General features: G+C 46.6%; 1 protein-coding gene across 1 annotated transcript in view; it reads right to left on the bottom strand.

Annotated features, from left to right (window-relative positions):
• The window catches only part of LOC142022384 (androgen-induced gene 1 protein-like), a 35,186-nt gene extending 10,424 nt beyond the window's left edge, over positions 1–24,762 (bottom strand). Inside the window, exons 1-4 of the mRNA XM_075012158.1 lie at positions 24,595–24,762; positions 20,684–20,827; positions 12,127–12,228; positions 6,667–6,782 (exon numbers count right to left, since the gene is read on the bottom strand). Coding sequence (XP_074868259.1) covers positions 6,667–6,782; positions 12,127–12,228; positions 20,684–20,827; positions 24,595–24,762 — 530 coding nt within the window. The remainder of the gene's footprint in view (positions 1–6,666; positions 6,783–12,126; positions 12,229–20,683; positions 20,828–24,594) is intronic.
• Positions 24,763–25,236: the final 474 nt, after the last annotated feature.

The raw sequence follows: 25,236 nt of genomic DNA, 5'->3' as shown, positions 1-25,236 counted from the left end.
GAATGTCTATTAAAGGAAAATAACCATACTGGAGATATATTTTACATGGATGTTTTGGTAAAAGAAAACTTTAGCAGTGAAATAGTCCACCATGTTGCTTTTCACACTGTCATTACTAGTTTTCAAAATGATCACTGACTTTGAATGAATTCAGTAGTTCAAGACTCTATTTGGGTCAAACCTACCATTCATAAATATTCTGAGGCACAGGGGGCAGTCCACATAAAGGCAACACATGAAAAATTGCTCCTATATCTGAAATGGAGGTGTGTTCTGCAGCAGCTCTCTTCAAAGCACAAATGGAGGAGATAGCTAGAATCAGATTGGTCATGGGACCACACTTGTAGTTTAAAACAATATGACTGCTGCTTACACTTTTATTTTTTCTTGTAAGATATTTGTAAATTATTATACTGTAGTGTAAGAACTAAAAAAAGTTACTCACCGTAGTAACGGTGGTTCTTCGAGATGTGTCCCCGTGGGTGCTCCACAATAGGTGTCGGGCTTGCCCGGCGCCGCAGATCGGATCTTCCAAGCAGTTTCTGCCGGACCGCGCATGCGCCGGTGCGCGCCACTCCCTTGCGCGCTCCTGGCCATGTGCGCGATCCGGTCCCTGCCAGTTCCTCGACCAACCGCCTCGGGTGCCCCTGCAAAACACTAACAGAGATCCGAAGCGGGGAGGATGGGCGGGTAGTGGAGCACCCACGGGGACACATCTCGAAGAACCACCGTTACTACGGTGAGTAACTTTTCTTTCTTCTTCGAGTGTCCCCGTGGGTGCTCCACAATAGGTGACTACCCAGCAGTAACCCAAGATAGGAGGTGGGTAATCGGATTATGTGCAGCTTGTCCCCGAGAGGACCGCTGCAGAGAGACAGGTATCCTCTTGGAATACCCTGTGAAGGGCGTAATGTTTGGCGAAGGTGTCGTAGGATGACCAGGTCGCCGCTCTGCAAATGTCTTTTAACGCAACGCCCTTGAAAAAGGCTGTTGATGCCGCCACCGCCCTAGTGGAATGAGCCCTGGGAGTGGCCGATAAAGGAGTCTTTTTGAGCTCGTAGCACATTTTTATGCAGGATACAATGTGCTTTGAGATTCTCTGCGAGGAGAGACCTTCTCCTTTCGATTTGGGAGCGAGGGAGACTAGGAGTCTATCCGTTTTCCGGAAGGACTTGGTCCTGTCTACGTAGAAGGCTAGCGCCCTCCTCACGTCCAGGAGGTGTAGGCGCGCCTCTTCGTTGGAGTTATGAGGCTTTGGATAAAACGAGGGTAGAACAATAGGTTCGTTAATGTGAAACTCGGAAGAAACTTTGGGAACAAAGGCTGGATGCAGCTGTATGGTTACCGCCTCCTTGGAAAAAACAGTGCAGGGTGGCGTTGCCATGACTGCCGCGAGCTCGCTCACCCTACGAGCTGACGTAATTGCAAGAAGAAAGGTCGTCTTTATTGTAAGGAGGCAGAGGGGAACCGTGGCCAAGGGCTCGAACGGTGGTCCCATTAGCGTGGTAAGCACTAGGTCCAAGTTCCACGAAGGTGGAATCGGTTTCCGAGGGGGGTATAGGTTTACCAACCCTTTGAGGAACCTGGTAACCATAGGGTGGGAGAACACCGTGTGCCCTTCCTCCTCATGTCTGAACGCCGAGATGGCGGCGAGGTGGACCTTCAACGAGGATAGCGAGAGTCCTCCTCTCTTGAGGTCCAGTAAATACTCTAGTATTGTAGGTATAGGCACCAAAAGGGGGGCCAGCTGTTTGGTAGAACACCAAGCCGTGAAGCGAGTCCATTTTTGCTTGTAGGTCTTCCTGGTGGAAGTCCTCCTGCTACTTTCTAGGACTTGCTGTACTTCCACTGTGCATGTGCTCTCTAGGGAGCTGAGCCATGGATTAACCACGCTTGCAGTCGCAGGCTTTGGGGGTGCGGGTGCACTATGGACCCCTGGGCTTGCGTGAGCAGATCCGGCGCCACCGGAAGAGGCATCGGTGGACGGTCCGACATGCGCAGGAGTAGGGGGAACCATTGCTGTCGATCCCACGTTGGGACTATTAGGATCATCCGGGCCCTTTCCCTCCTGGCTTTCTGCAAGACTTTGTGGATCAGCACTGTGGGAGGAAACGCATAAAGCAGGGGGCCCCTCCACGGGATTGCGAACGTGTCCCCCAGGGACCCCCATCCCAGTCCTGCCCTGGAGCAGAATCGTGGGCACTTCTTGTGCTGAGTGGCAAACAGGTCTATTTGGGGAAAACCCCATGCATGGAAAATCGGCCGTAGCAGATCAGGACGGATCTGCCACTCGTGTGTGAGTGCAAACGCCTGCTCAGCTGGTCTGCCTTCACATTGTGCGCACCCGGCAAGTATGAGGCTTTCAAGATTATATTGTTGGCGATGCACCAGTTCCATAAGCGGATTGCTTCCGCGCATAAGGCACGGGATCGAGCTCCTCCTTGCCTGTTTATATAAAACATGGTGGAGGTATTGTCTGTACTGATCCCAACGACTTTGCCTTGTATGTGGTCTCGAAAGTGTCTGCAGGCGTTCAACACTGCTCTGAGCTCCAGTATATTTATGTGTAGTGACTGTTCTGTGGGTGACCACAGTCCTTGAGTCACCTCTTCGCCCATGTGCGCTCCCCACCCTATGAGGGAGGCATCTGTAGTGAGAAAAACCGATATTTACGGCTGGTGGAAGGGTACCCCTGTTAGCAGGTTCCTGGGGTTTACCCACCATTGTAGGGATTTGCGCACCCCGGCTGTGGGCGACACCACCCTGTGAACGGTGTGTACTGCCGGTTTGTATACACTCGCCAGCCAGTGCTGCATGCTGCGCATGTGTAACCTGGCGTTCTGTACTACGAATGTCGCCGCTGCCATGTGGCCCAGCAGCTGCAAGCACGTCAAGACCGGCACCGTAGGGCTGAAGGTGATGACCTGCACGAGGGAACCGATGGCCCGAAAGCGAGCCTCTGGTAGATATACTCTCGCTGGAACCGAGTTTATGCGAGCCCCTATGAACTCTATGTCCTGTGTGGGGTCTATTTTTGATTTTGCCAGATTGATAACCAGGCCGAGTGAAGAGAACGTGTTTGCTGTGACGCATATCATGCGCAGAACCTCCCCCTTCGAGGCCCCTTTGAGCAGGCAGTCGTCCAGATACGGGAAAATAAATACCCCCTGTCTGTACAGGTAGGCTGACACCACTGCCAAGGTCTTGGTGAAGACTCTGGGGGCCGAGGAAAGGCCAAACGGTAGGACCTTGTATTGGAAATGTTCGTTGCCTACCATGAACCGGAGGAATCGCCGGTGAGCCGGATGGATAGTTATGTGGAAGTACGCGTCTTGTAAATCGAGGGCTGCGAACCAGTCTCCATCGTCCAGTGCTGTAAGGATGGAGGCGATTGTGGTCATCCGAAAACGTTGCTTGCGCAGGTACCGGTTGAGGCCACGAAGGTCTAAGATGGGCCTCCAGCCTCCTGTCTTTTCCTCCGTGAGGAAGTACCTGGAGTAGCACCCTTTCCCTTGCAGTTGCTCCGGCACTCTTTCCACTGCCCCTATGAGCATGAGATGGTCCACCTCCTGCCTGAGCCTCGCTACATGGGAGGCCTCCTGGAGGTGGGGCTTGGGTGGAGGTCGTGATGGTGGGAGCGACTGGAAGGGGATGGCGTACCCCGTGGCTATGATCTCCAGCACCCATTTGTCTGTGGTGATCCTTTGCCACTGGTCGTAGAATGGTCGGAGGCGATGGTGGAATAGTCGCTTCGGATGACCTTGTGCGATGGTAGTGATGGCGCAGCCCTGGATCTGTATGTCAAACTTGTGGCCTTTGGCCCCGCCCCGAGGACGCACAGCTCTGTTGTGAACGTCGCCTGGGAGTTCTGTACTGCTGGTGCTGTTGATGTCGCCCTTGTTCGTAACCCCTGTGGTACTGGGGGCGCTGTTGCTGGTACTGGTACCGTCTTTGTTGAGGGTAGTACCTTTTCTTTGTGTATGGAGGGGTGTAAATCCCCAGGGTCCTGAGTGTGGCTCTTGAATCTTTACTGGAATGAAGGACCGAGTCAGTTGATTCAGCAAACAGCTTCTGCGAGTCGAAGGGAAGGTCAACTATCTTCGCCTGCAGATCCCTCGGTATACCCGAAGTCTGGAGCCAGGACTCCCTTCGCATCACCACTGCCGTTGCTGTGGAACGTGCTGCTGTGTCCGCAACGTCCAGGGCGATCTGAACTCCCGTCCTCGAGGCCGCGTAGCCTTCTTGCACTATGGCCTTGAGCACCGGCTTTTTGTCCTCTGGAAGCGAGTCCATGAGGGAAGTTAACCTGGAATAGTTGTCAAAATTATGGTTCGCTAAGTGCGCTGCGTAATTTGCCATTCGCAACGTTAAAGTGGAGGAGGAGTAGACCTTTCTGCCGAACAGCTCTAGCTTCTTGGCATCTTTGTTTGTTCCCCCTGTCCTGAATTGAGATGTCTTTGATCTTTGTTGCGAGGACTCCACCACCAAGGAATTTGGCTGTGGGTGGCTGAACAGGAACTCCATGCCCTTCGCCGGCACGAAGTATTTTTTATCCGCTCTCTTTTGGACAGGCGGAATAGTCGCAGGGGTCTGCCATATCGTAGTGGCGGACTCTAGAATCGCTTCATCAAGCGGTATTGCTACTCTGGAGGAGGCCGGAGGTCTCAAATTTTTGAGGAGCTTATGGTGTTTCTCTTGCACCTCTGCTGTCTGGATGCCTTGCATGAAGGCCACCCTCTTAAACAGCTCTTGAAACTGTTTGAGATCGTCCGGAGGATGGACGTCCCCCGGGGCCGTAGCCTCGTCCGGGGAGGAGAGCGAGGAACCGCTGGGGTACGTCTCTCTGGACCCTTCCGGTTCCTGCTGGTGATGGTACACCCTCTCGCTAGAGGTTTGCGAGGGAAAATCTCGGGGTTCCATAACCAGTCCCCCCTGAGATGCTTGAGTCTCTGTCCCCAGTCGCAATTGCCCTCGGGGGTACGAGATCGTCTGTGGGGATCTTTCCCTAGTAGATTGCCGATGGTGTCTATGCCCCGCGTGGTAGGGGCGACCATGGCAGTATAGGCACTGTTCTTGGGAAGGTGACCTAGACCACTCCCTTGGTGCATACCCTCTGCGTCTGGGGGAGGGAGATCGTCGAGACACTGGAGAGAGCAATTTTGCATAATAGTCCAGCGGTTCAAACCCCAGGAAGGGTGAAGGTGGTCCCAGCCAGGGTGAGGCTGGTTGCAAAAATGGAGAAGGGGGCTCCGGGTAGGCTAGGGGGGACCCCTGCCTTCTGGTTGGAGTCTGCAACATAAGCGGAGGGCTGTGAGAAAGCAACTCCACAGCCCTGTCCGGAGAGGGGCTGCAATGCCTCCTCTTGTGTGCAGCCTTCCCCCTCCCTGGAGGAGGTAACTCCGCCCCCTGACGCACAGGGGATCCCGGCCCCGTCCGCACTGTGCTAGGCACGCTCGAAGGCGGTGCCGCACGTGCAGTGTCCTTCGGTGCCTGCAGGCTGCGTGCCTGCGCGCTCTGCACCGCCGGTTCCCCGGGGGTTGGTGCCGCTGCCTGCGGTGCCGCCGGTACCGGCGCTTGTTTAGCCGCCGCCCTGCCTGCGGTGTGGGGCGGCTGGCTGATTATCGGAGGCTGAGCTGCTTCCACGTGGCTCTCCGTGCCGCCGCCGATCAGCTGTTGCTGCGGCTGGGGGCTGCTCGCTCCTCCCGTCCCACTCGCTGTTGCTGCCGGCAGGGATCGGGCTGGGGAGGCTTTCCTCCGTTTTTGCGCTGATGGGGTGAGGGAGGCAGCTTTCCTTTTATGGGCCCCGGAGGGTCCCTCCTGAGGCGGCCGCTCCGGCACGTCTGGCTGGAGGGCCTTATCAAAAAGCAGCATTTTAAGCCGCATCTCCCTGTCTCTCCTTGCTCTGGCTGTTAATTTAGCACAGAAGGAGCATTTCTGTGCAACATGGGACTCCCCAAGGCACCTTATGCATAGACTGTGCCCATCGGACGCTGGCATCGCCTCTCGGCAGGACTCACATTTTTTAAATCCTGAAGAGGACATTGTTGGTGAGTCTTTCAGTTGTTAAACGGGTACTTAGCACCTTCTCTGTGCTGTTTTCCCCTTCCGATGGCCTGCCGCAGCAGGAGGGCTGATGGCCCTATGCTCCTGGCCTCCGGCGCTTGTTACTGGGACTGGATTGAAGCTGTCCCGCTTGTAGTTTGTTTGTTGCTTTTGTTTTTTTTTTTTTTTTTGCAAAAATAACAACCGGCTAACTTGCAGTAGCCTAAGTACTTGAAAAACTTTAAAGAAAAACAGTTAAAGTCATTGAATACGCTACTTGGCCTTAGCCTAGTTCGGATTCCATCTGCAGCCGACGGCGGTTAAGAGGAACTGGCGGGGACCGGATCGTGCACATGGCCAGGAGCGCGCAAGGGAGCGGCGCGCGCCGGCGCATGCGCAGTCCAGCAGAAACTGCTTGGAAGATCCGATCTGCGGCGCCGGGCAAGCCCGACACCTATTGTGGAGCACCCACGGGGACACTCGAAGAAAAAGATACGTTATAGTAATTACATCAAGAAAAGCAATAAATATTATGACAAAAACATTGATAGTAACAATACACAGATGCATTTTACTCTTTATGCTTCTTGTTACTGGTATGTCTGAGAAACAAGGAACACTTACCATGTGAGGTATGAAGTACCAAAGATGCTAAGTCCTACCACTCCCTTCAATTTGGACAGATATTTATGTGGACATGTAACCAACTCAATAAGAAGTAATGGTAGTATAGTGGTATGCTGAAAATAAAAATCAAATACAAGAGTCAGGTTTGGAAATATATGATATAAATAAGCCATGACCTAGAAAATTATATGAAACATTGATTTTGAAAACTTCAGAAATAGCAATGAAATATTTTGTTACACAGGCTTCTCTGATGAACTATTTATACTAATTATACCAGATTCTTTCCATCCCTCACAAATGTAGTCTCCTCCCAGAAATTAAAGGCCACCAACAGATGCAATCAAAATGAACCTGATGTTTTTATCAGGCAATAGAAAGCCCTTAGCTGATTTTGAGTACTATAGATTTGATCCAATATTCACTGAAGTCAATGGCAAAGCTGCCATTGATACGGTATTAGCTCTGGGCCTCTGAAACAAATTAGGTCAACAACTAAATAATCTAAAATCCTGCAGACCTTCTCATTCAGAACTCAAATTTACTTCAGTGGAGGAGTTAAGTCATAAAAGAACTCTTCCATCTTTCTCACAAAGTTTCTGGGAAAAACCTGCCTTATTCCGTCACTTACCATGCCTGCCAATCCATCAAAGTTCAGCTGCATTGTGATGATCTGTGTCTCACAGCTGCCTAGCAGGGGCTGTTACCAAATCTGCATATTACTTTGGGATATGCTCATTTATTAGGGTTACCTGGGGGAGGGGTTGATAATTCTGTTAGTATGCTCTTTGTGTTACTTGTGTTCTCATATGGAGCTTTAGTTCTACATTATGCCAGTTCTCTCCCAATGGAACTATCGTGAAGGATCTATGTGCCCCAGGACAGGATTCTTCCCATGCTAGAATCTCTCTCTGTCTTTCTCACACACACACTATCAGACCATGTCTAAGAGGACTGGTTAATCAGCACTCACAAGCTGATGCCTTCTACTTTCCTGGACTTAGTAAGCTCAATTGCACAGCAATGTCAAGTTGTGACACTCATGTTCCCTTGGATTTAGTGGGCTAGGTTTAAATAGCACTTTAAGGTGCCACCCTCATATGCCCCCTCAGATTCAGCATCTCCCTGTACCCACTTTCATGCCACAAACATTCTGCTAGTAACACTCGATGAGAGAACTCACAGGCTTTTTAGGCACTAGGTACAAGGAGTGTTGTTGCAAAGTGAATGAAAAAGCTGGGCGAGTGGGTTGGGGGGAGGGCGAGGGTGGATTGGGGGAGAAAAGCAACCAGCTTAACCACGAAAGTTATTTACTTATTTCTAGGTAGCAACCATACAAGAGAAGCCAAACAAACAAAAGTTACATTAGGGCTAGCAAACCATAAAATGATCACAGAAGGTTGGATCAGGAGGCTACGCCAGCGGGCTGGGGTGGGAGAGAGAGCGAGAGAGAGAATCTCACCACTCGGCGAAGCTTGAACTGAACAGGATTCCAGATGGTGATGGACACTGGGGTCCAAATCATTGGAGACAGGAAGAGCATAGCTCCTCACAATCAGTGAGAAGATGATGAAATCACAATGGAACAGATGCAGAGTTTAGATCCAGGCATCAAGGGACTTTAGTTGAGCAGGAGCATGACTTTTTGTAGGGAAATAACAATGGTTCAGGAAGGAACACTAGATTTTCTAATGGGTAAACAGATAAGAATTCTGAAGTTGTTTTGTTTAGTTTGGACAATAGAAACCAATCATTCCTGTTTATGGGTGGAACTAAGTAGTTTCAGTATTTTGGATACTAATAGAGGATTTATTACTAAAATTGGTCTGGTAACTACTGACCTGGGTGTGGACAGGCATGGATGGTTTTATTAGCATTGAGAGCAGAGATTTCCCACCAGATAGTGCTTTCCTGATTTCTGTAGCCCATAGTTCACCAATTCTTGCTTTGGAATCTGCTCTCCATTCCATATGGTAAAAGAGATGTCTTTCTGTCCCATCTTGGATGCAAACGAGGTTAGAGATGTTTTCTTAATATTGTCACCTGCAGGGGTTTAGGTGTGTCTTCCTTTGCCTTTTCATTGCTTTTTACATTGGCTTTGATTCAAGCAGATGCTGGGGGAGGGAAGTGAGGTCTTCCATGAATACTATGACCTGGTTCTTCAGGAGCACAGACCTGGTAGCAACAGTGCTTAAATATATAACTCATGTCTATTGTGTACCACAGATGGTCTTTCATAGTAAAAGATTAGCTTGTGCATTCTACTACGTATCTTCTCTCTCAGTCTGCCCCCATTTTTTTACAGCATGTCCTTAGCTCACTCCCCCTAGTCTCCCAGCGCTGTGACTCTCACAAATCAAGAATGCAAAAAAAGTGATGACATGTTTAGTGAGCAAATGCAATCCCTCCGGGTGCAATTAAACATACGGAGGACAGTATTGCAGATGATACAAACACAAGAGGAGAGAATGCAGAGAACACAAACACAAGACCCAAGATGAGAGCCTGAGACTCGGTGGGGGAGCAAACAGAGCTGATGAAGGGAGTGGCAGAAATGCAGGAAAAGCACATGGGAGCACAGACTCTCTCACTCTCCACACTGAATCACCTGCCCTCCTCACCACGTTCCACAGACTCTTCTTCCAGGAACCCAAGAATATGGGGGTGGGGTGGGAGGTAGAGTCAAAGGCAGCTTTGCACTCAACTCCCCAGGATGTTTTTTGGACTAGAAGGTTGTCATTCCCACGGCTGTGATTGCTGAACAGGGGAGTTGTTATACGCCATTTGGTCTTGTGCATTCGACAAACCACCACAACCCAGAGCTCTCACCACACACTCCTTTTTTGTGTTCTTTGTTCCATATGTTCCCTAAACAAAAATGCATAATTTCAGAACAAAAGGATCATTATTGCTTGTGTCAACTGAGAGACAGGCAGTTTATGGAGCAGTACATGTGAATGCATGGGGCACTTTGCTCATAAGAGCTGCACACATGCCTTTCATGATACTGTCTGGTCCTTCATGAAACTGGTTCTCAAAGCCTCTCTGATTTGAAGTGCCTCTGTATGTGCTCTCCTTATTGCCCTGGTGTCTGGCAGCTCATAATTAGTGGCTAGGTGATCTACCTCAACTTCCCAGCCCCCCGGAAACCCTTCCCCTTTACTTTCAGAGATATTGTGGACTCCACGGCAAGCAGCTGCTACAATGGGAATGTTGCTTTTGCTGAGGTCTAACCTAGTCAATAAACTCCTGAACCTGGCTTTCAAATGGCCAGAAGCACATTTTATCACCATTCTGCACTTGCTCAGCCTGTAGGTGAAATGCTCCTTATTGCTTTCCAGGCTACTTGTGTATAGCTTCATGTGCCATAGAAGCATGGAGTAGGCTGGGTCTCCTTGGATACCTATTAGCATAGCCACATCTCTGATGGTAATTTTCTGAGCTGGGAAGAAAGTTTCACCATGCAGCTTCTAAAGAGACTAGTTCCTGAAGATGCGTGTGCCATGTACCTTTCCTGACCATCGCACATTAATGTTGGTGAAGCATCTCTTGTGATCTACCAGCACCATATCAGTCACCCCTCCACAGTTAGGGAACCCCACCGTGGCAAAGTCATCCACTATGTCCTGCACATTTCCCAGAATCACTATCCTTTGTAACAGAAGAGTACTGCTTGTCTTAGCTACTCATGTCATAGCAGCACCTTCTGTAGATTCATCTACTCTGAACTGATTCCTAATGGACCCGTAGCAGTCTGGCCTTGCAATATTCTGCAGGGCCACTTCCACATGTGTCTCAGATCTTATTTGGGTATTGCTGAGCTTCAAGGTGGAGGAAAGCAACTCACAACGTTCCATGAAAGTGGCCTTATGCATGTGAAGATTTTGCAATCACTGGTCATCATCCCATAGGTGCATAAGTATGTGGTTCTGCCAGTCTCTTTTTGTCTCATGGGACGAGAACTGGAATGCCACGCTACTGTGTCAACAGGATCAACTACTGTCATCATGTGCCAATTTCTCCACTCAATGATTTCATGCACATCTGTGTTTGTGACCTTCTTATATTCTCCCTTGCTCCAGCAGCTCCTGGTTAGCTGCAAGGTGTTTATAGTGCTTGCAACGGCAGTTTAAAACTGAGTGGGGTCCATGTTTTCCCTGGCATGGCAACTGCACAGTTGACCAGGGAAAAAAGGGCACAGAAATTGTTTTCCACTGGTTGGGGAAAGAGGAGAGAAGAGATTAGTTTATTATGGGAGGCTGAAGACATACACCCAGAACCACTCTCAGCAATGTTTTTGTCCCATCAGAAATTGGGAGCTTAACCCATAATTCAAAGGGGCATCAAGAGCTGTGGGATGGCCACCCACAGTGCATTGCTGTCAAAGATGAAGGCAGCCATTCGACTGTGGACATGTTTCATCAACCTCATGCCCACAATGAGGACATACCCTTGGACTTTACAAAATCAGGTGCTAAAAATCAACCTTTAGAAATTCAACTTAATTTTGTAGCGTAGACATACCATGAGCCTAGGTTTATACTCTCACACACACAAACAACAACAAAAAAACCAATCACCCTACAGTACGGAGTCTCTGAACCGGAGTCAAAAGACTTAGATTCATGCTATGGAAGTAAAAAGTAGCAGCATAGACATTTCTGCTGAGTTTGGAGCCTGGTCATGGAAAGTTCTTGTAGGGTTGTTATTTTTTGTCCCTCAGAGTAGTTATGCCCTAAAGCAGAAAGCACCTAGGTTTGATCTACACGAATATCCCTCTTCTCTCCCTGCCCCACTGTTGCAACTACTGGTGCATCTCCATCAGCAGTAGAGATGCAAGGATTTATAGTTCAGTGAATGTTCTGGTGGCTACAGGCCATGACCCTCATATCTACATTTGATATAGGGTAGAACAAGAGTGAACTAACTTTTTATATCATGGCTCCACTTTTTGGCCAGGCAATTAGCTGGCCCCCCCGTGACCCAGGGAACAACCACAGAAAGGGATGTTGGGGGGAGAGTGCTCCAAAAGGGGGTGGGACACTTGGGAAGAGTGTGCTGGGAGGCTCCAGGGGGTACCCCAATGGGGGAGGGGTGCTCTCAGGAGGGATCCTAAGAAGGCACCTCATCAAATGGGAAGTTGATGGCTTGTCTTGGGGCCTCTGTGCACTCTGATTAGCCCAGTGGCTGGGTGGGGGGATGTTCCCTTGGTGACACAGTGGCGGAGCCCACCTGGTACAACTCAGATGGTTGGCATTGCAGTGGAAGCTGGGGAGGGGGCAACCATTCTGTGCCCACCCTTACAAAATGTCATGCCCCCACTTTGCACACACCCTCCTGCTGAATACCAGAAGATGAGTAAGAAATTTGTATACCTGCTATGTTCAAACTAGTACATGAATAACAAAAATACCATAAAGTGAAAAGTCATCAACCCAAAACACACTATCTACTCACCATGGTATGATTAAGCCAAGCTGGATTAATCTCATCCAATTCTTTAGGATATACTAATTCTCTGTCGTACGCATAAAGGGTCCAAAAAGTAACAGCTACAAACTAAGATTAAAAAAAAAAGCACGTAAATAAAACTAAATACAGTAGAACCTTGAGTTACAAACACAAGAGTTACAAACTGAACAGTCACCATGTGCCTCATTTGGAACTGGAAGTACGCAATCAAGTAGGAGCAGAGACAAAAAAAAAAGCAGGAATTTTCTTCTGTAGAGTAAAGTTTCAAAACTTACTCTGGGGAAATCCTGCACCAAAAGTGCAAAATTCTACATATTTTCTCAAAATAGTGCAATCTCATCAAACCAGTGTTATTTTGCTAATTTATTTAGACTACTACACTGAAAGAAATTACAGTAACTATTCAGTATTTCCTAAGCACATTAAAGTTAAGTTACAGATATTTGGTAACCAATACCCTGCATAGTAGTAGTAATCTTGGGTTTTCATTTCAGTTTCATTACAGAACACCAAAATAAAAGTAAAGTAGAATGTTACATTAAATTGCTCAGATTTTGACAAAAGAACAGCATACAGTTTTGCTAATCATCGTCCATCATTTTTGCTAATTGTCCAGCATTTTTAACAGATAAATAAAATAGATCCTGAAGAGTAATCTAACCCCTCTGCACCACTCTGGCAGGGGAAATACAGAGGAAGCACACAAACCTTCCTAGCTGAACCAAAAAAGCAGTCAAGTAGCACTTTAAAGACTATTTATTAGGTGGTGAGCGTTCGTGGAACAGACCCACTTCTTCAGACCATAGCCATACCAGAACAGACTCAATATTTAAGGCACAGAGAACCAAAAAGGTAATCAAGGGTGACAAATCAGAAAAAAATTATCAAGGTGAGCAAATCAGAGAGTAGAGGGGCGGGGAGGAAGGGGGGAAAACAGACAAATTGGCAAGGCCTGACGAATACCCTGAGACCAGCTACTCCAAGATAGATCCAAAAAAGCCAAGAACAGAACACCACTGGTCATTACCTACAGCCCCTAACTCAAACCACTGTAAAGCATTATTAAAGACCTACAACCTATCCTGAATCAGGATGCCACACGCTAGAAGGCCCTAGGCAACAGACCTGTTCTCTCTTACAGACAACCTCCCAACCTTATGAGGATTCTCACCCACGACCACAGTCTGTACTGCAGGAGCACCACTCCTGGAACTTTTCCTTGCAACAAAGCCTGTTGCCAGCTTTGTCCACATATCTATTCTGGAGATACCATCACTGGACCTAACCAGGCTATTCACAGAATCACAGACACATTCACATGTTCCTCAACTAACATCATATATGCCATCATGTGCCAACAATGCCCAGATGCTTTGTATATTGGACAGACTTCAAACTCTCTCAGACAAAGAATTAATGCGCACAAAACAGACATAAGAACACTCCCGATTCACAAACCGGTCAGTCAACATTTTAATGGAGTGGGCCATTCTGTTAATGACTTAAAAGTTTGCGTTTTAATGAAGAGGAATTTTCACAACAGTCTGCAAAGAGAGGCTTCTGAACTCTCTTTTATATTCAAATTCGACACATTAACACGTGGTTTGAACTGTGATGTAAATATTCTGGGTCATTATAGGGGCTCTTTTGCATACTTGGCTTAATCTAATTCTTGACTCCCCCCGCCCTTTACTCTCTGATTTGCTCACCTTGATAATTTTTTTCTGATTTGTCAACCCCAATTACTTTTTTGGTTCTCTGTGCCTTAAATATTGAGTCTGTTCTGGTATGGCTATGGTCTGAAGAAGCTGGTCTGTCCCACGAAAGCTCACCACCTAATAAATTATTTTGTTACTCTTTAAAGTGCTACTTGACTGCATTTTTTGTTTTGACAGTATATAGACTACCACAGCTTTCTCTCTGTTACTATTCTTCCTAGCTGAGGATTCTACTGCTGTCATTTATGGATATTATTTACAGCTAGGCTCCTTTATATTACTCTGGCAAGGCAAAGGAGCCTTAATTAACTATGAATGGGGACAATTAATTAACAATGCAAATAGCAATATTGTGGGCTGGCCCCCTCACCACTTTCCTGTTTGCTGCATTTTGACAGGGGTAAAACAGTTCCCTGACCTGCTGCCCTGCCATGTGAAACGTGTTCTTTCCCCAGGGTAGAACTGAGGTACCTGTTAGCATGGCACAGTCAGAACTGGGAATAGCTCATAGATTATTGTAGCCCAAGCACCTTTGCCAATCCCCTTTGGTACTGACCTGAATTCAAGGCGGCTATTCAACACATCACAACACATTGGTGTTCTTTCCATAGGAGATCAGTGAGGTTCCTTTTAGCATGGCACAGTCAGAAAAGGGAAAGGCATCACTGCTATTCCCAGTCCAAATATTCATTGAGGTTTACAGGTGTTCTTTCACCAGCTGGACTGAGGTTCCTGTTAGTATGGCACAGACACCTAACGACCAGACACCCAAATAGGTGGAACTGATAGCTCCCTGACTTGTTTTGAGGGCAATGCAATGTCGGACAATGACGACATACTCCCACAACCATGTGCAGGGAATTTTCTCCCATAACGCAGCAGCAAAAAACCCAGAATGCAATGGGACTCAGTGAACTGTGGGATAGGTTCCCACAATGCACTTCTGCAGAAGTCAAACTTTGGCAATTAGTGCAAACACACTAAGTTCACTCTGTAGGCAGGTGCAGACACTCAAGGTCGACATCATAAAATCCAGTGTTACAAATGCAACTTTATTTCACAGTGTAGCCATATCCTAAGGTTGACTTTTGTAAACCTGGTATCACGAGGAGTAACGCCAAAATTGATTTTTCAATGTCAATCTCATGCTAGTGTAGACAGCAGCATTATTAAAATTGATTTTATTAGCCTCCGTAAGTATCCCACATTGACCCCAATGTGTCCTTTCCGGTCATTGCTTTCACCTCCGCTGCTCTCCAAGTGCAAGCCACCCTGGACAAGCAGCACATGTAAGAACGGAGGAACAAAATGCTGGAAAATCATGAAAAAGAGCTGTCCCTAATAACAGAGCAGACAGAACTCATGGAGTCAATAACTGAATGAAATAATGCTAGATTCCGTCCCACCCCCCTGCTATCCATGCCCCATTTCAGACCTCCCTCCTCATATTACGTCCTCTCCCCTCACTGCAGCCCCAGAATGAGAGGGAGAAGGTCCTGGACATCCCTGCAGTCCACTGCCACACAATCACCACAGAGTAGAGGCTCACATGCCACCACATGTGAAATTATTATCCCCTTGCTTTCCCTATACGCACCCCCTGCCATTAGGGACCTCTGAATAAAAACAATGTAGGTCAGAAAAAAAGAAAGTTTCATTTATTAGTTAACACACTTTGAGGTCCACGCTTTGGGGTTGGTTGTGGTGGTGTGGGATGACATGCGGATGGAAGCAGTTTCATAAAGGGCAAGGACGCATCATGGGTTGGGGGAGAGTGCAAGTTAACAGCAGTAGATTCAGGTACCTGTCTGCTTATTCATAAACCTGGTTTTTAAGGCATCCCTGATTTGCATAGCACCTCTCTGTGATCTCCTGATTACTTTTGTGTCTGGCTTCTCCTAATTACTGGTCATCAGTTCTGCCTCTGCCCTCCATGCTAGCATGTAATTTTTACCCTTTGTCTCACGTTATGAAGAATACAGCAGGCCCCCACCACAAGCAGAATGCTGTCTGACCAAATCAGAAGGCACTGGGCTTTTAAATGAACAAAGGCACATTCTACCACCATTCTGTACCCACTCACTCTGCAGCTGAATAGCTCCTTACTGCAGTCCAGGGTGCCCATGTATGACTTCATGAGCAAAAGGAGCAAGGGGTAAGCACGGGTCACCAAGAATTATTATGCGTATTTCCACGTCCCCAATGGTAATTTTTTGGCCAGGGAAGAAAGTACCACGCTGGAGCTTTCTAAAAAGACCAGAATTCCTAAAGAGACATGCGTCATGCACCTTTCACAAAAATCTCACACTGATATCAGTGAAATGACCTTTGTGATCCAGCAACACCTGCAACACCATAGAGAAGAACCCCTTGTGGTTTACGTACTCTGAGGCCAGGTGACCCAGTGCCAGGATATGGTTGTGCATTCAGTCTATGGTCCCACCACAGGTAGGGAACCCCATGGCAGCAAAACCATCCACTATGTCCTGCACATTCCCCATAGTCACTGTCTTTCACAGAAGTAGTCTACTGATTGCCTTGGCTACCTGTATGACAAACAGCCCTAACTGTAGCTGTGCCCACTCCAACTTGATTTCCCACTGATGGGTAGCTGTCCAGCATTGCCAACTCCCACAGAGCAATTGCCACGTACTTGTGAACTGTCAAAGCAGGTCTCATTCTGGTATCACAGCACTTCAGGGCAGGAAACAGCAATTCACTAAGTTCCATGAAAGTATGTTTATATATGCAGAAGTTTTGCTGCCACTGCAGATTGTCCGAGGCCTGAAAATGAGGCAGTCCCATCAGTCTGAGCTCATTTCACGGGACCAGAGTGCTCCATGGTGTACGGTGCATCCAGTGCTGCCACTACCTCTGTGTTCCTCCTCTCCTGCTCTTGACATGTGAAAATGCCTCACGCCTCAAAGTACTCATCATCCAGGCTCATTACATTCAGAAGATACTGCAGCACAGTGTGGGACATCATCATAAAACACTCCACAAAAAACTGAATTGTCTCTGGATCCATGTTATCCTTGCAGTGGTGAGTGATAGCCAATGTAAAAGCAGTGTGAAAATTCCCTTGGACATTTTTTTTCCCCAGCAGGAAGTGAGAAATGTACTCTGGAATGACGATATCAAACACCCAGAACCACTTACAGTGAAGACTTTTTTCCCCACAAGACACTGGTGAAGAAACTTAAAATACAACAGGGCTGCAGGAACTGTGGGATGTGCACCCACAATGAACTACTGCCACAGTCAAATTCAGGCTTTTAATGGGGACACACTAAGTTGACTTTGTGAGCAGGTGTGGACTCTCAAATTTGACTTTATAAAATCTAGTGTTAAAAAGCTGACTTTAATAAATTTGAATTTATTCCCAAATGTAGACATACCATTATACCTCCAAGACTGGGACAGAGCAACAAGCCAGAGGGACACAGTGAGTCCCACTTGTTCCCAACCAGGCATCTGCCCAGCCCTGCCCCCTTAACATCTCACCATGGAACATGCACTCCCAGCCTCCTTCCTCCCCCTCGAGATCTGACCTCTGTTGTCAGAGGCTCCCAGAAGACACTCTAGGGCTCCCGGGAAAGGGCCAAGTGTTCCACAGATTTCTTTGCTCCCAGTTTCTTCTGAAGGGCAGCCAAGAATTCTGCAGAGGGTATGAATTCTGTGCCCCCAAAAGGATGAAAAATTTCCCCAAGAATAGAAACTGTATTAAGGCAATGCTACACTGCAAACTTTTGAAAGAACTATAACATTTTGCTTAGAGTTACAAACATTTCAGAGTTAACTTCTGAATGGGAATCCAGGGGGGTTTTGTAACTCTGAGGTTTTACAGTGTAACTGATCTTTGTGCACAGAACTATTCAGAGGCAGTTAATCCTTACCAAAATAACTGCTTTGAGGGAAAATGTTTTTAAAAGTTTTCCTGTTTACATGGTAGCTATTAAAACAGGTTAGTACTTTACCTCCATCTTTTCTCCCTAAATTCAAAACGTTTATACTTCACTGAAAAACTCCTGTAAGTTATTGCATAAGTAAAGAAGAATTTATGGAATTAGTTCTGCTGCCACTGGAGTCATGGGAATTTTACCACTGAGATCAGCAGATGCAGGAAAGGTCGAAGGGGGGCATGAGGGAAATATTAATAGTAACTTGCTGTTAGTGAACTCAGAGCACATAGTAGTCTTTGGAAAAATACAAAATACAATATAATTGATAATCATTAACCAAGATAAAAAAGTTTGTTGAAAGATAACGTGAGACACGTACAGGAGCTAAAGTAGCAATTAAAAAATTCCGCCTTAATTGCTAAAATATGCACATTTTATATTTTCTAAACTAAGACTTTTTTTGAAATTCACAGAATTCAAGACAATTCCAGGCCTTGTCCACACAAGAAAGTTACACTGATTTAATTCAGTTGAGTTTAGAAATCAGTCATAGCTTGAACTTGTCTACTCTCGCATCCCAGGGACCTGACCAGCGCCAAACGAAAGAATTTGCTGGACCATTATCAACACTTCAGCTGCACACTGGGCTCTTAGAAGATGTTTGGGTGTACATCAGAGCTAAACAAAAGTAGAGAACACCGACAGCCAGGGATGTAACCAAACTTTATGGAATCACAAGAAACTTGGGTGAAACAACGATAAGCGACTAACTAAAGTAAGGCCAGATTATGAATGTTTCTGGACAAGAGAGTTCCGAATTAGAGAAGTTCAGCCTGTTGTAGACTTACTGGGTATAATAAAAGGAAATTATACATGCTTCTTTTAAATTATCGTCTTTTTTTAAAAAGTGTTATTTTGCAAAGTTAATTTTTATTTCAGATTTCTTAAAAAGGGATTGTTAAAATTTAATAGTTTTTTTAAAATGGCAATTACATTGTGTTTTTTTCTTCATTCCTATTAAACTCTTATTGTTCACTATATTTTAACAAAAGAGGGCTGTAATCAATTTAGTTTCCAATAACATTTTCTTCTAGTTTTCAAACCTTAAGCATTGAGTTAGCTGTGCCAAAACAGATCACTGCTACAAATGTCTTTGTTTGACCTCTTTTCTGTAAGGTTTACTGAGAAGTAATCCTATTTCTGGTTTGTCTTATTTTTCTGACTCATTTTGGTTCAGTGTCATTTGCTCAGTTACGCCAATTTTGAGGACTGTACTTGCTTTGGTGATTCTCTCTCTTTTCTGTTTGGTGTTAGAAGAAATCACATTCCAGGCATATCCCATTTTGAGGGCACATACACCACTTTATGTTCTGATAAGAGGAAGCTGTATTCCAATTTGGTGGTCTGATCTCTTACTGTTTAGGAAGAATTCTTGATCAAAAATAAATGGATAAACGCTCATAAATATATAGGCTCAGTTAAATCAGTGCTAACTCTTTGTGTGGATATTTACTTTGATTTATGAGTGTCTTTTCATGGTTCAACTTATTATGCTCACTCCTTGATGACAAACTGATTCCTAGACTACTTAAGAAAGCTGAACCTATTTAGTTACACTGGTACACCTTTTTGAAGTGGACAAGGCCTGGTCTAGTAATCTGTTACCATAAACTCATTTTCATATAATATTCACTGTTCACACAAGTATTCCCATTCATGAGAATTACTTACATGAAAAAAGGAAGGCCCTTAAGCAGTGTTTCCTCTAATTTTTTACATCTCTGGGCATGTGTGGATTTGCACCTCCAATAGAAATACAACCTGCCCACTGTGGGTAACTGTAGGCACTCTCAATCAGCTGGGCGGCACCCAATTATCTCCTGGGAGGATGCTCAGGCACTCAGCTTACAGGAAACACTGGCCCTAAGTGAACTTAACAGAAATCTAATTTCTCAATTCTTTGTGTCCATATGTTTACAAAGCAGCTAGCAACACTTTAGACAAAATGATCGCTTTCTATCACATATACAGCAAAAGTCACATGAATGAGGAATAAATTAGATATATTATGACAGAACACATGGGCAACAGTTATTGTAGGCAGGAGGAGGCTGTCATGGTTCTCTGAAAGCTGTGCATTTGGGCAGCCACTCAAGATAGATTCAATGCCATGCAGCTGATTAGCAAAGCGCCCAAGCTAGTTTTTTGTTTCTATTGGTGGTGCAATTTCAGACATATCTTAGTGCACGTATAAAATTTATTCATGAGACTGATGGAAAAAATCTGCACCTGCATGGAAAGGATTAGAAGGAACATTGGAGGCTATGCTTCCCCCAAAAATATCCTTGTGTGACCCCACCTACATTCTGTCCCTCAACACTTTCCTGAAGTTCCAGTGTTCTGCCCTCATCAGACTAACTGGAGTTGGAGCTGACCAGCCTGGTTCTTGCAAGGACTTGGTGTGGCTAGTCCATGTTACTTGTTTGGTGCTCATGCTGCAGTGCCCAGCATTCCAGAGTTTAAGCCACTGCAGCCGTGCCAGCCAGTGCCCTGGGGTGGCCTTCTAGTGCACCAGGGCAAGAGCTACCGCAGCCATGCCATTCACTCAGATCACCAGGGCTTCAAGCGCTACAGCTGCATTGTCTGGTGCATCAGGGCTGGGGACACTGTGGCCATGCTTCCTGTTACCAAGTACGAGGGCTGTGGCAGGATGTTTTGGGCTTCTGCAGAGGGGAAGAGGGCAAAAGGGAGGGGCTGGGGGCAAGTCTCCCCAACAGCTGGGTCATTGACATCCCATGTCTGTAACTAAACAAAAATGGTGTATAAATTACTATGGCCTTCAGCTGTGTCAGTTTAATGTGGATAGATCTTCTACCTTTTCTGAAGTTACTGGGGGGGGAGCTTTTTGTAGAAGTTACTTACTAAGCCAACAGGGAATACTAGCACTGAGAAGATGAAGTCTCTCAGAGGCAACAGTCTGGAGGACACACTGTTCTTTTTGGCAGAGATGAACATACGATGAAAGTCAACTATAGTACATATTCCAAATAACAGAGTCTGCAGAATCTAAATGTATTAAGAAAAGAAAAAAAAACATATAAGGAATTTTTAGTATGTTATTTTGGTTACAAATAATATCCTTTTTCCTACTCTTATTTAGTTCTCAAAAGAAGAAAATGTTTACGTGAACATAACCTGTTTGTCCTGGAAGTTACTCATATTTACCTGGCTTGTAGCCTTAAATGTTCAATCAACATACTTGCTCTTGTTCATACACACACACACGTGCATGCGCACTATAATGGCTTTAAACTTCCATTAAAAAGTAAACAAACAACTCAAGTATTTTGTTTCTAGTCTATCTACTGTAGAGAGGCACCATTTCACATTTTGGTGGGAGGGGGTGATTGATGAATGCCATAAGAACAGGGGTCGGAGTGAATGCATGGGAGGCAGAGTAAGACCAGTGATGTCAGCAGCGTTACCGGGAATGCTCAGCACAAGTCAAGCAGGCAAATCGGACTGGTCCCTGCAACCCTCTTTCCCACACCACCTCTTTGCAGGGACCAGTAAGGCACTTTAAAACTCTACTTTTTTTGGCAGATAATTATCTGGCAGGAATTCTGTATCTATTTCCGAGATAAAAGAAAAAAAATAAGTAACAGACCCACTCAGCTGTAATATTACCATGTTCTGACATCTTGTGGAAAGTCACTTAAAGGACATTAGTTAGCCTTAAAATTTTAATGTATAGTCTAACTTTGTTACTAACTCTGCCGAGAGAGAGAGAGAGAGACTACTAGGATTCTTGGGTCCTGCCACAGCTCTGAGAAGAGAGTAGAGGTTAGTTCATTAACAGCAGGTGACAGATACATCTGGATTCTATACAAGAACATCAGAATAGCCATAACACATCAGACAAATGGCCCAACTAGCTCAGTATCCTGTCTCCCAAAAATGGCCAATGTTAGGTGCTTCAGAGGGAATGAACAGAAGAGGCTATCAAGTGATTCATTACCTGTCGTCCACCCCCAGCTATTGGCAAACAGAGGCTAGGGACAGCAATGCTGCCCCTCCTAACTGACAGCCATTGATGGACCTATCGCTGAACTTATTTCATTCTTCTTGGAACCCTGTCAGAGTTTTGGCCTTTACAACGTCTCCTGGCAAAGAATTCCACAGGCTGATTCATAAAAAATACAGTAAAATTCCTTTAATTCAGCCTCTGATGGTCCAGAAATCCTGATGGTCTGGCACCTTGCAAAAATAGTCCCATTTAGGGAGATAGTCTAGCAAAATGTGATGGCCCTGCATACAAAAGTCCCCCGAGATACGTGTGCCTCGAAATTCATGTAAGTCGGGAACTTGGCTGGGGCCGTGGGAGAAGGGTTAAGCCTGTGGTCGGTTAGGGCTGGCAGCCACGGGTGCTCCCAGCCTTGGAGCCCTGGGGAAGCAATGACCGCGGGCACTCCCAGCCCCAAGTGGCAGCTGTGGGCGCTCACGGCCACAGAGCCCCAGGGAAGTGGCAGCTCTCAGCACTCTCAGCCCTGGAGCCCCAGGGAAGCGGTGGCCACAGGTGCTCTTCGACTGGAGCCCCTGGAAGGTAGCAGGCACAGGCACTCCCTGCCTGGACCTCCAGGGAAGCAGCAGCTGCGGGTGGTCCTGGCCCTGAGGAAGTGGCAGCCATGGGCGCTCTTGGCTCGGAGCCCTGGGGAAGTGGCAGCAGCAGGCGCTCCACCTGCTCCACCCCCGAGGGCCTAAATACAGGATCATTCAATCCCTTTTAAAAAATAAGTAGGAACACCTTTTTAGTATCCCAAATATGGGACGGTTTATCACCCTATGAAGCAAGAGGAGAGCCGGGGTGGTGAGCTGCAGCTGGACATGGGGTGGTGACGTCCAAAAGTCCAAAAAATGTGGTTATCTGGCACCTGTCTGGTTCCAGACACGCTGAATTAAAGGAATTTTACTGTAGTTTGTTTCAAATCCACTGCCTATAAATTTCACTGGGTGACTTTCATGATTTTATAGTCATCTAACATAGCCCACTCTTTAGTCAGCTCTCTTCCAAACTGAAAAGTCCCCATCTTTTTAATCTCTCCTCAGATGGAAGCTATTCCAGATTTGCATGAACTATTCAAGATGTGGGTGTACTGTGGATTTATGCAGAGAGAACATGATATTTCTTATCTATTCCTTTCGTAACAATTGTCAATATTGTGTTAGCTTTTTAAATTGCCACTGTACACTGAACAGATGTTTTCAAGGAACGATCCACAATGTTTCCACAATCTCTTTCTTGAGAAGTAACACATAATTTAGACCCAATAATTTTTCTATGTACAGTTGAGATTTGTTATATGCATTACTTTGCGTTTATCAACACTGAATTCCACCTACCACAGTGACATCTAACCAGTTTAAGAAATGACAAAATTCTGTATTTTTAATACTGCCAAAATCTAATACAGCCAACGACTCAAAGTTTTTCCCCTGCCATACTTTGGCCCAGGCCCACAAATTTTAAGACACTTCTTTGCTCTTGGCAGGTTTATCCTCCAACTAATTCTAAATGTTCATTTTAGAAATGGATTTTCAAACTTTTTAAGGTACAAGGATCTGATCATAGCTCACCATATGTATGCTGTTCCTGTGCAAAACTGTTGTCAGTGGGGTTTATTGTGAGCAGCAAAAACAGCAAGAAAAAGTCAAATGATCAGTATGAATGTCTTCTATCACCACTGCCTTAAATTTTTCCACTTCATACAAGCTATTTTATTTGCCTTGTTATAAAATTAAGTTGTTTACAATTAATCTGCTATTTTTTGAGTATTAAAAAAATGAAAAGAAGAGAAAAAATTCCCTGAATTCTCTTCATAAATTAGGTGATAATACCCTCAAATTACTGTTTGATAGCTTTAATTTAGGATTCTAAAGTACTTGGAAAACAGACACACAAGAGAATGGTGGTATATTGTCATATCATGATTGTTTTTATGTTTTGGGTTACTGTTAACTAAGAATTTATTTTCAAAATTTAAATTTATTTTTTTTCAAACACTGGAAACATGGATCAAGTGATGAAAGGTCAGATTCCCTCAACATGGCCCATTCCCATACTCAGGCTGGTCCTTTTACCCAATTTGGACACATATCACCCCCCTGCAACCATCAAAGTATGATTCTCTTGCGCCCCCTTTGGCCTATAGGTGCTTCTCCCCCACAAAATCAGGCCTCCCTCTTCCACCCATTTCAACCCACACCTGTCCCCTTCGACCTTGGCCCCACTCGAGCCCTCTTCAGTCCACCCTTACTTGGCCTCCCTTCCAAGAAGTTTTCTGGCACCCACATTGTGATCTTCAAACCACCCCAAACCCTTGCACCCTCTTTGCCCCCACCTATGGGGCCAAGGCAGCAGTGTTGAGAGCCTTGCCATGTCCTTGCACAGGGGACCTACTGTGTCCCTGGAACAGGTGGGGCTTCAGGTGGAAAGGGCAGGGCTGAAGAGCAGTCAGCTCTCAGCACCTACAGAACCACAGCAGTGCCTCGAGCCATCAGTGGTGCCTGGAGCAAAACAGTGCAGAGCTCTAGCAGTAATACAAAGGTCCGAAGCTTGTGGCAGCAGCCAGGAGCACCATGCTATTTGATACTACCAGAACACAGAACAATTGCCCCCTGTACCCGTCCCCATTGGCAGGCCTGCCCCCAAGTCAGACCTCCCTCTGTCTCTTGTCCCCCTTCACCGTAGGACTAGCACTCCGAGCCTCTCGCCTCTCAGCAGAGATGGGAGCCAGGGTCCCCACAAACCCCAGCCCACTCAGGTGGGCCCGCACCTGGTTGATGAAGGTCAGGTACTTCCAGCGGCCGCCGTAGGTGTTCTCGCTCTCCCTGCGGACCGAGTGTGGCAGGCCCACGTTCTGAGAGAGCGAGAACAAGGCCCACAGGAAGCAGAACAGGTGGACGAAACCCTCAAGCCGCGGGTCCCGCAACCGCCCCACCATCTTGGGTGGGCTACGCGGCCGCGACGCCCTCCTCCCCTCACAAAGGGGAGGGGGCGCTCCGCGCGTGCGTCACCCAATCTCCTCCCTCCAGTGCGTTCGGCACACGAGCTGAGCGTCCCGCCGCCATCTTGTAAGTGTCCTCCAACGAGGCGCGTTCCAACGCCTCTTTCCCTGACGGGAGGTCCTGCGCCTCTGTAGTGAGATGCGCGCGTGAGCCCTGCCGTACGTCGCCATCTTGTGCGACCTCGCATGAGGGCGATACTAGCCGCCATATTTTGAGGTGAGGCGCTTTGCGGCGACGCGTCCTCATTTCACAGGAGCGAGGGATACCCGACAGTGCTCAGAGCGGGGGCGGAGGCTGACGGCAGCCCAGAGTTACCCACCTCAACCCTTCAGCAAACCGTGGCTCATGCACTCAAGTAACACGGGGTAGTGGAGCAGGCGCTGGCTAACCCAGCCCTGAAGGAATCAGCC

The sequence above is a fragment of the Carettochelys insculpta genome, chromosome 17 (genome assembly GCF_033958435.1).
Source record: "Carettochelys insculpta isolate YL-2023 chromosome 17, ASM3395843v1, whole genome shotgun sequence".
In the NCBI taxonomy this organism is placed as follows: domain Eukaryota; kingdom Metazoa; phylum Chordata; order Testudines; family Carettochelyidae; genus Carettochelys; species Carettochelys insculpta.
Note: the sequence above shows the minus strand (reverse complement) of the source record. Positions and strands in the feature narration are given on the sequence as shown.